Below are 11,432 nucleotides of genomic sequence, written 5' to 3'. Positions count from 1 at the left end.
TTATTACTCCCTTAAAAATCTATAAAATTTCCATATTAGTCCCTCAAGTCTTTGAAATCGCTCACTAGTCTCTCCATGACCAAAACACCTCTCAATTATGTTTCCACCACCAAAACCTATCTTTAAATAAAAAAAAGATCACTTGCCCTTTACCTTATACCTTATTTCACTTTAATATCTCATAAGTTTTTGACCTTGGATACCCAAAATCTATAATAATTTCATATTAGTCCCTCAAAGCTACAATAATTCCATATAATTTTTCTGACACTTTGTTAAGACAAAGTTTATATATTTTTAACTTTGGTATACAAAGTTTTACTTTTGACATTTTTATATGCCAAACTTGGGCTAGAGTATCAATGTTAAAAATATGTAAACTTCAACATAAAAGAACGAAATTTTTTGTAGTATGAAAGTTCAAATATTTGCAAATTGTGGGCTATCAAAATGTTTAAAAAAACTTTGAGTTATTAAAGATAAAATGTGGTTTTACAGAAGAGTATTCATCAATCAAAGTCAGTGGTACCGAGAAGAGGTTAAGGTATGAGGTACCTTCACCTAAGGTAGACCGGCGTACTCTATTGATTGCCTGAACAAATCAGGCAGTACATGTGTCACTATCCTATTTGTTGAGATGGTCATGGAATTTACTTGGCGAGAAAGTAAATCCATGTGTCTATACTTTATTAGTTTATGTGTGACGATATGATATGGTGTGAATCAAAATAACATGATATTAAGCAACATAGAAGAAGATAAAAAATGCAATAAAATAAACTAAAGTGTAACCCGCGCATAACTCCCTCATCTATATATTCAATCAGCTCATTTATTAGTGGTTATCCCATTTCAATTCTTAAGGGAAGAGTGCTAAATGCTAATAAATAGTCTACGCGGTTAAGTGCAAACTGAAGGTGTAGATGAGGGGGTTATATACAATTTATCTTAATCTAAGTTCATTATAAAATATAGCATTCCTCCGCATAAACGCCCTACTAAATTTGGCGCGCGCATTGCACGTGCCCCCCTCCTCGTCGCTAGTATTCCTAAAGCTGGGAACCGAAAACCCTAATTGTTTGTTTACTCATCTATTTAACCCGGCATCGACGAGCGGGAGCAAAAGTAAATATAGAAAGCCAGAGGCCCGAACGAGAAAAACCCCCCGGTCGTCGACAAGATCGAAACAAGACTCGATCCTCCTTCGATCGATCGATAGAAGCCCGCGGCTCGACTCAATCCGCGTCGCCGCTCTCTCTCTCTCTCTCCGTAAGCTAGAAAATCTCCTCGCTTTTCTTCCTGGATTCGATCGATCGTTTCCGGTTTTGATTCTTCGATCAGTTTAAATCTTGCGGGAACTTTTTTTCGTCCTAGGGTTTTGGTGGTGGTAACAAGATTGTGGGATTAATTAGGGGTTGAAAATAGACGAATTGCATCGGTTCTCGTATAGTTGGGCCTTTTCCAGGGTTTTGGTGGTGGTAACAAGATTGTGAGATTTGATGAACAGAAGTTAAATCTAGGGAAATTTTAGCCTTATTAGTTACTGAGTAAGTTTTCTAGTTACTTTATTATAGGATATCAAAACATATTTGCCTGTGGGATTCAGTGTGGTACAATGTAACTTTGTTTTCGATTAGTTTATGCTTATAACAAATGCTAACATCCCTCTTTTTTGTTGGGACCCGGACATGATTGTTGAAGTTTATGCTAATATGAAATTAGGGTGTTTCGTGCAAGAACGATGTTAGTGGGGTTTAAGCTTAATTTTATGGAAATCAGCAATATTTTATTTGCTTCTTATTATTTTAGGTGTTGTTTTCTTGGACCATGCATTTTCTTTTCAGAAGTTCAGCAGTGGAGGCTGATATTTCTGACGTGGTAATATTCATCTATAGTAACATGTTTCCATCCACAATCAATATGTCTTGACATTGGAAATAGATATACATTAACCTGAAACGGCTTATGAGTCCTAATCCACATCAGTGAATTCTTTTCTTCTGGTTTTAACCCCCAGGGGTATTGTAAGAATCAAGTTGCAAATACGTATTTTTTCTAAAATTTTTTAAGAAAAGAATCAAGTTAGCAAATATGTATATTCTAAAATTAAAAAAAAAAGTTTGCAAATATGCTCGAAGGGTGCTGTATGAATTGCTCTAGGTATCCTAGTTAGTATATCAAAGTTTTGTGCTTTTCCCAAAAGTCTATTTTACATTTTTTCCTGGATGAACTTATAGGAGAGAACCATGTAAAATATGTTTTTTGTTTAAGGCTTGTTGGTTTTTTTACTGAGTCCTCACGGTCCATTCTTAATCATGTATTAATTATTTGATTTTTCTGTGAGCAGTCAGATCGTGAATGTGATGGATCACTATTACTCAAAATCCTCTTACGGCGATCCTTATAGTGGAGTACTGGAGCTTTGTCTCAAAGACATCCTTTCTTGTATCAAACCCTCAGAACATGATCGATTGAGGCGCCTGTACACTATCGCTGAGATTACAACTCTCGTTCAATCTGTGCAAAGTTTGAAAGGTAACCTGCATTTTTTTAATAGGAATATGCGCTTAGTCCGTGCTATTTTACCATGAATTTTCACTGCTGTGATGTCAAATGTATGATTGATAGATGATATTTTATCTAGTTTTCTTGTTTTCTTAATGGAAAATTACGTTCAAAATCTTGGTGGATAATACATGCCAACTGAAGTACTCAAGCAGTGACGGAGCCAGAAATTTTATCTTGAAGGTTTTTGTTTTGTTTTGGGGGGAGGGGTTGTGCTATTTCTAAGATATATAAGTTGTTTCTTATTTATTTCATAAAAAGTTTTTTTTTGATATCCCTAAAATCTTTAATATTTTGAAATTGCTTCCCCAAAATCTCAAAATTGATATTAGGTTTTTCAATTCTTAAGTTATTTCAAAATTAGTCCCTCAAATCACTGACATTCTCATTAAGTCCCCCTATTCTCATGCTAGTTTGAAACAGCTCATGAGAATTGGGGTGCTAAATAGCAATTTCAATGATTCGAGGGACTAATTTTAAATAATTTAAAGAACGTAGAGGTACCCAATAGTAATTTCAATGATTATAGGACTAATTCATCAAGATTTAAGGCCTTGAGTGACTAATATGGACAAAGCCCATAGATGAAAAAGACGTCTTTTCGGGGTTGTTTTTTTTTTTTTTTTTTTTTTTTTTGGGGAGGGGGGGGAGCAGGGGGAGGCCACGCCAAACCATATAATGTGGCGCGCGCTCACTGTACTAAAGCCACATAGGATAGGTGGAGTACATTCTAAAGCAAACTAGTAGCAGTGCTTACAAGTGCAGATATGTATGTACATGCTACATATGCATGAATGCCTATATGCGTATAAAATTATGTAGCACAGCAATGATAAATGTAAAAAAATGGATAGACAATATTGCATATGCTTGTTTCTATATCCTAGAAGATTGCATTTATATAACTACTTTAGAGTACAATCAATAGGATAGTCGAGTCACATTTTTGGCTTTAGTCCAGTTGAGGCTGGGTTCTGTAGTGTAGATTCATTAATTTGGACACTTATTGTCATTCCTAAATGAAGAAATTGTAAGATTACAGAAACACTAGCTGTTTTATTTCTAGGGTATTTCAAGATATAATTATACAACACCTGGATCACATGGCCTTTGTGAAACTCTGTTTAGAAAAGAAAATACAGAATGTAAAAAAGGAAAGTTCTGTCTTTTACGAAAGTGTAACCTCGCTTCCAAAAATTAGGAAGAAAAGGAAACAAGGAACAAAATGATGTAACCTTGTTTTTCATAAAACTTGAGAATCTAGGTTTGTGGATATCAACTTTTGAAAAAAAAATCATGGCTAAGTGGTAAGCAAAGTCACTAAAGCATGTCTATGAGGACTAGCTGGTGATGTTTGATTCCATGATCGGGGGACAATTTCATTCCAAGTTGTTAATTCCATTTTTCTCATGTATAATATGTCCTTTGATAGAACTATAGTCTATAGCCTTGTTGTCACTGCTATTAATTTGTGTTTCATGATTTTAGAAATTTTGCAGCTTAATTTGTCTATCGCATTTCTCCTCTGATACAATGTGTAGTTCAATTTTCAAAAATTTGAGGTTATGATACATTTTACAATTAACAAAGATTATACTTTAAAACAGATGCTATTCGGATATCAGAAAATTTTGCATGAGTTTCTGTACCTTATTTCTTCTCTGATACGATGTGTAATTCAATGTTCAAACTTTTGGGCTTTGGTACATATTGTAACTAACAAAGATTATACTTATTCAGATGTTGTCATCAAGCCTTTTGGATCTTTTACTTCAAACCTATACACAAAATGGGGCGACTTGGATACATCAGTACAGCTATCACATTGTTTACCTAGCTCTGTTGCTAGAAAACGTAAGCTAAACGTGCTGCGGGATATAATGAAAATATTGCGGAAGAATGGTACTCTCTTTTGCTGCCTTTCTATTTCGACTTTATATTTATATTACTATGAAGTATATCTTGTAGAATATATTTAAATTAATAGTAACTTTCTTTTCTGCTTTGACATCTTGTTATAAGGTAATAAATATTAAATAAACGTAATCTTGATCAGTGCAAAAGGAATATAAGCTGGGCATCAAAATATTTTCCAATGCTGATGTTTGTCATCAATGCGCATCAAAATATTTTCCAATGCTGATGCTTATCATCAATATATACCATACAGCATCGCAGACAACTAAACCTTTGATCAGATTGAGCCATCAAGTATCTTAGTTAAGTCATGTTTTTCTAACAGTCCACTACAAGGCACTACGCAGCATTTGTTGCAACTAGGTCTGTTATAGTTGATAGTAGGATCCCAACTTCATCTATGAATAACTCAATATTGCTTTTAAAAGATGCTTCATTTCTTTCTCACATGTCCTTCCATTTGGTTGGAATTGAGTTCATTCCATGATCTGATTGCCCTAATTATCCTCTTATGAACTTACCTTGCTTTGCCGCTCTTTGTTGGCTATTTAGTACCTCTTTTTCTCCCATGACCACGGTTAACATCCATATTCCTGATTTTCCATTGTCCTTCCATTCTAAAGTATTCGCATATGAGCCCGGTTCTGCCAACTTGAACTCAAATGAGTGTCTTGCCAGCCTTCACTTTTCATACATATCTTAAATACTTGCTGTCATATGCTCATATTCCATGGTCTTCATATAGATGTTTATGCGCACTTTTGAGCCTCAGACTTGTTTAAGAGAACCTTGTGCTCATAGCATTAGCAAGCTTTGACAGAAGATAATCATTCCCTTCTGCAATCTAGTATGTGACCTCTTCCTGAAGCTTCATTTTAACTGGTCTTTATGGCTGCGATTATTTTTTCGCTATAAAGTTTCAATGTTTGCTCATGTGATATCAGCTGGCTTTTCTCAGCTAAGTGTTTGTCCATCCTCCTTGATCTAGTTCTTGTTTGTTGTGTCTTGTATTGTTGGAAGATATTTAATGTTGTAGGATATTTAATTTCAAGTATAATTTTCTATCTCAGGTGTTGCTCGCAATTTTACCTTAGTTCCAAGTGCAAGAGTTCCCCTTCTTAAATTTGAAAGCTACCGCCACAATGTTTCATGTGATCTCTCGGTTGATAACCATATGGGTTGGATGAAGTCCCGAATCCTCCTATGGTTATCAGAAATTGATGAGCGCTTACGTGATATGGTTTTATTGGTCCGTGCATTTGCATATGCCAACTCTCTTTATTCTTGTTTAGTAAATATCTCTCTGTGTTCTCATCTACAATATGTATTTTGTTTTATCAAGTGGTTTTTCTTGTGCAGACCAAAGAATGGGCAAAAGCACACGATATTAATGACCCAAAATCAGGAACACTAAACTCGTACTCACTCTGTTTACTGGTTATCTTCCTTTTTCAGGTGATCTCACCTTAATTCAGTACTTAATTTGCTAGTTTGCCTGTTTTCTAATTTCAGGTCATGTATTGATTACTAGTAATTCACTATTTCTGGATATTACACAAAGCTGCCTGAACTTTACCTGAAATCAATTACTGCCCTGAACAATAATCCACTAGGACAGAGTTCAGTATCTGTGGTTTTAATCAGTTAATGAAGTAGGGAAATTAAATCTGAATCATCAGGAGTTCTATGAAATTCTGGCAAGCGCTAATTTATGTGAAGTTCATACTCCACATGTTTGTGGTGGTTTTCAAGTTGTAGGTGGTAAACGATTGCGAGGTAAAGTTTAGGGTGGTTCTTGTAATTTACCATTTCTTTTCTTGGTAATATGTGATCCAGAAATATTTGTTTCTGATATGGTGTTTCTCATATCGTTGCAGACTTGTAAGCCGGCAATCCTACCACCTCTGAAGTATATCTATGGAGGGAACTTCTGCAACTTTACAGGTACCGCACCTGAAGTATATCTACCCGCCTGCGGCATTCTGCATTTACCGGATGCTTGCAACCTTTCATTGATTCAGTTTTTGAGTACCTGAGGAAGCTCCAAGTCTCCTCAATCCTGTGTGCAAGTAACATAGCGTACTGTTATTTCTGTTTCCTTTAGGTACATGGTCCAGTATTGAAAGTGAGGTAGAAGGTGAATGTGCTGCTAACATAGCAAGGTTCAAGTCTTTTAGACAGAGAAATCAAAGCACCATGAGTGAACTTTTCGACTCTTTCTTTGATAAGGTATAACATTAAGCGCCCTGTGAACCTTACTTTCTACCTGAAGCATACACACAGACATCACACAAGTAAAACAAAATTGATCTTATTTTTATATCTCTGCGAATTGGTGTATTGTCTTAACATTAAGGAGTTTCTACTTGTGCAATAGAATCTCCTTGCATTATCATGCATTCATCCTACTAAGAGAAGGCAGTACTGCCTTTTGTCATATCACACATTTTAAATATGTGATATAATAGTTGGAGCAAGGAGTATAATATCCAGATGCTCTACATGCAGTACCGTGAGATCGGGAGACTATCTTCTGAATATGTCATCAGCACATATACAGGTCAATTGGAAAGCATTGAAAGCAATCCCGGATGGATGAAGAAACCCTATCAACTAATTGTAAGACCTTTTCTCAAGAGACTGTTATTGAGTAATTGTCAAATATGTGTAGCTTACTCTTCTTCTTTTTTTCCTTCTCTCCTCAGATAGAAGATCCTTTTGAGAGACCAGATAATGCTGCTAGGGCTGTTGGTCCGAGAGAGCTGAGCATGATATCAGAAGCATTCATGAGTACTTCTCAAATGCTTTCTTCCTATTCTCTAATCCCAGATAGAAATGCTTTGCTTTCCAATTTAGTTAGGCGTGGGATTAGGCCACAGCTTAAGTTTGGAACACAGAGCAACCATAGTTCCCAATCAAGTCATGAGACACCGTGCTATGCAATTTCTGCTTATGCGACTGATGATGATCCAGTAGACAAGAAGTCTAGTAAAAGTTCACGGGTTGAGGTTGGAACACAGAACCATCATATTTTCAAATCAAAGCAAGAGAAACCTCCCAACAAGTCCAGCGAAAGTTCACGGCCTAATGCTGGAACACACAGCCATTATACCCCTGAAGGAAATCAGGATAAGTCACGAGTTGCATTTACTGGCTTTGCAGTTGGGCATTCGATCAATGGTCTTAACCACAAGAAACCTAGTACAGAATTGCAGAGCCATTATGGGAAATCGCAAAGTTCATCTTCTGCTCGTGCTATCAATTCTCTGGACAATCAGAGATCAAAATTTGCTTCTATCAATTCTCTGGACAATCAGAGATCAAAATTTGCTTCGGAGAGTAAGGTTAGACCACAAAGCAAATTTACTGCAGAAGGCCATAGAGAAATACCGCAAGTTGCGTTTATTGGTTATGCTGCTGCTTCACCTCCCGTTGTCAATAGAGAGAGGCAAGGGCATGGTAATGCTCAGGTTCAGCAAGTGTGGAAGCCCAGGAATCAAAACAGATGATTTATCACCCAGTAGTGCTTGTTATTTTTTGTTGCTAAGTTTTTGTGTGGTACAAAAGTTTGAAATTCTGGATGATTTAGTCACCTGGATTTGGTTTCAAGATGTATCCCATCTTGAAATTTGCTTTATTTCTTGTTTTATTGCCCTTGTGGTTGCCTTCTTTGGTTGTAGCCTCGTGGTGAACCTAAAGGAATGGGCTGATTGCAGTCTTTGTTTTGTAAAAATGTGGTTTGGAATTCTGGCGCAACGCAGGTTAGTAAGCGTAAATTTATCAAGGATTACACATCACTTTTTTTTAAAAAAAAGGTAAAACAAAGTTTACCAGTGTAGTTGCACACAAACTATTCCGTCACGGCTGTATTGGAACTGTAGCACAAATAGCTATGGAAGTATACATCAATGCAGCTATATCATCACTCGTCTGTAAATAAGGAGCCAAATCAGTTAATTGGTTCGATCCATTGCTTTTTGCATAAATATTTGGCGTCACCATGAAACAAAATGACCATCGCAAAGATTCAGAAATCCATGAAAGTATTCATACAAATACTCTGCTTGAAAGAATTTAAGCAAAAGTGAACCTGAATTTACGAGCAAATAAACATCAGCTTATGCTTGCTGCCTATTTGAAAAAGCGTTCATACGCAACTCAGTCCAATTTCACTTGCAATAATTTCTGCAAACTGAAAGTAATTCAAGCAGAAGAACTATCGTACATATATGCTACCATTGGTCATTTATAATGAGGAATCAATCAAGAAACGTGGAAATTCCAAACCAAAAGTTCAAACATCATCATTATCGTGAACAATATGCTCCACATAATTTTCAACCCTAAGTCATTCACAATTGTCAAGGAACAACTAATACATCTACCATTGAAAATCTCCATGCATAACCTAAACACACATAAATGATAGTCAGCAACTGAAGAAACAAAAAAAACTCAAATTTCAACAAATTTGCACAGCATTCATAAATGTTATGGAAGCTGAAGAAACAAATGCACAAATCCAGTAATAGTGGCAGCTTGTGGATACAATATTATTTTGAACCAAATAACTACAGATGTAGCCAGGTCCCAATCCATCTCATGTCAGAAACTAAAATGTAAAATCATTCACTAAGTTGCAATAAGAAGTATTCTTATTCCTTCTTCCCAATACCATGAGACATGTTGTAGATCCCGCGTCCCTGCTCATCAAAACAGCAGAGCAGACCACATTAGGATATTAATATAAATTATACATAGAGATTATTTTCAATAATTCCAAAATTTCACCCATTTGGCATTGGCAATAGCGTCCGCAAGTTTAAATTTGTACAAAAGGTGTCCCGAAACTTTTTAGTGGAGACTTAACATTGCTAACTTAACGGTAGAGATGTGAAATGACATTTTTAAATAGAAGAGAAAGAAAAGGATTCGAAGGTATTCTACAAAACAAGGGCAAGAATATCCAAAATCACTAACATGAAAGTCGCATCATTAATTCTCACGCAATATCTAACAGGATATCATTTTGGGAAATTAAGGCTCTGTTTGGTTTGGAAGAATGTGAAAGAAAAGAAAAAGACAGGAAAAAGAAAAAGAAATAAATAAGATTCTTTTTCATGTTTGGTTAGGAAGAAAATTGTAAAAAATAATGAAGGAAAATAATATTAGTTATAAGATAGAGAGAACAAGTAACTTCTATTATTATGTTAATCTATTCAATAAATTCTTTGTAAACATACTCTTAAATTGAAAAAATTTCTTGATGAGGTCAGCATATAAAACCATGTATGCATGCTACTAGTTTTTTGTATAGGAACATAATTTAAAGAGTCATATTGCAGTAACAATTTTAAATTACTGCAAACTGTCCAAAAATTAGATGTTGACAATACATATAAGTGCACGTAATTAAAACAGTCAATATATTTTGAAATATTTCAAATTATCATCTCCTTTATACATTTAACTCTCTGGATGATTAATTTTTGGTTAATTTCCTAGAACTCCCTGAACTAAGAAGTTATATGCAATATGGCTCAAGTTCAGGGGTTTTTTGGAATTAAAATAGCTCCAGCGGATTATCTGCAAAACCACCAAAGTTCAGGGGTTAATGCGAAATCAATCTTTTCCCCCTAATTGGGCCTAAACAACGGCTCATTTATTTTTAATTCTTCACATGGGCCCTACATAAACTAATGAGACTTTTGCTTGAGTGGGGTCCACAAAACAAGAGGAGTTTAGTGTGGTCGGGAATGAGGCAGCCTCGAGGAGCAGCCCGACACTTTTTTCCTTCACTTTCACTTGGTTGGGCTGAAGGAATCGTAAGAGAAAATTATAGTAGTTCTTTTTCTCTCCATTTTCCTGCATTCATTTTCATTTTATCTTTCCTCCAAACCAAACAACATAATCTCTTTTTCTTTTTATTTTCTTTTCCTTCATTTTCATTCAAACCAAACACAACCTAAAACTTTAGGGCACCAAAGACAAAGATGGGTAAAATCAAGTTATTAACACGCAACCCGCACAATGCCATGACATTAGTATGAAAACAACCAAAAAATTGTTTACCCATTTGGTTTAAGAGTACATCATATATCTAACCACTTGAACAAAAATATAGCAAGTAACCACAAAATATAGAAACTTACACCATACCAAACAGTTGATATACATAATAATACTTAAACATAGTGGGTGGGTTTAAAAATAATGATTCTGAAAGTGGGTGGATTTAAAAATAAATGGGTGCAAACTTTGGGTTTATAGGTAATGAAAACCTTTTTGAGGGTGTAAGAGTTTCAAAATAAATGAGACAAAATTTTAAATTTATAGGTTAAAAATCCTTCTATGACCCCATGCCATTAGTGTGATAAAAGCCAAACAAATTGTTTAACCATTTGGTTCAAAAAATTCATTGTATACCTAACAATTAGAACAAATATATAGAAAATTATAACAAGTATATAGAAAATAATACTAAAATATATTAACATACATTGTGTGCCAAAGTGTTGAAAATACAAAGTGCGTTTAAAACTAATTTGAAGGAGTAATTTACGTCTATGCGTGTCTTCGGAAGTAGATGGGTATGAAAAATAAATGGAGGTATAACTTTGGGTTTACGGGAAAACCCCTTCTGGGGATGGGCGAGTTTAAAAAAAATGGGGTAAAAATTAAGGTTTATAACCTAAAAAAATCTAAATTTTGCGATGTTGCTACATTAGTTTGGGGGAGAGAGAGAAAGAGTACGTCTACGAATGATTTTGGAGGTGGATGACTATAAAAAATAAACGGAGGTACAACTTTGGGTTTATGGGAAAACCCTTCTAAAAATGGGTGAGTTTAAAAAAAAATGGGGTAAAACTTAAGGTTTATAAGCAAAAAAATCTAGAGTTTGCGTGTTTTTTTAGGTGGTGGTGGTTGGGGAAGGGGGGTTGGGGGGGGTT

General features: G+C 35.3%; 2 protein-coding genes across 2 annotated transcripts in view; one reads left to right on the top strand and one right to left on the bottom strand.

Annotated features, from left to right (window-relative positions):
• Window positions 1,076-7,991, top strand: LOC109829559 (protein HESO1). Its single transcript, XM_020396635.1, has 9 exons — window positions 1,076-1,269; window positions 2,348-2,535; window positions 4,306-4,467; window positions 5,553-5,731; window positions 5,842-5,937; window positions 6,360-6,426; window positions 6,587-6,711; window positions 6,991-7,101; window positions 7,188-7,991. The coding sequence occupies exons 2-9, from the start codon at window positions 2,364-2,366 to the stop codon at window positions 7,989-7,991; spliced, it is 1,716 nt and encodes a 571-aa protein (XP_020252224.1). The 5' UTR covers window positions 1,076-1,269; window positions 2,348-2,363.
• The window catches only part of LOC109829835, a 6,399-nt gene continuing 3,756 nt past the window's right edge, over window positions 8,790-11,432 (bottom strand). The window contains exon 3 of the mRNA XM_020396886.1: window positions 8,790-9,185. Within this exon, the coding sequence (XP_020252475.1) occupies window positions 9,138-9,185 (48 nt within the window). The 3' untranslated portion in view covers window positions 8,790-9,137. The remainder of the gene's footprint in view (window positions 9,186-11,432) is intronic.

Source organism: Asparagus officinalis, chromosome 2 (genome assembly GCF_001876935.1).
Source record: "Asparagus officinalis chromosome 2, Aspof.V1, whole genome shotgun sequence".
NCBI classification, from domain to species: Eukaryota; Viridiplantae; Streptophyta; class Magnoliopsida; order Asparagales; family Asparagaceae; genus Asparagus; species Asparagus officinalis.
This window is presented reverse-complemented; position numbering and strand designations above follow the sequence as displayed.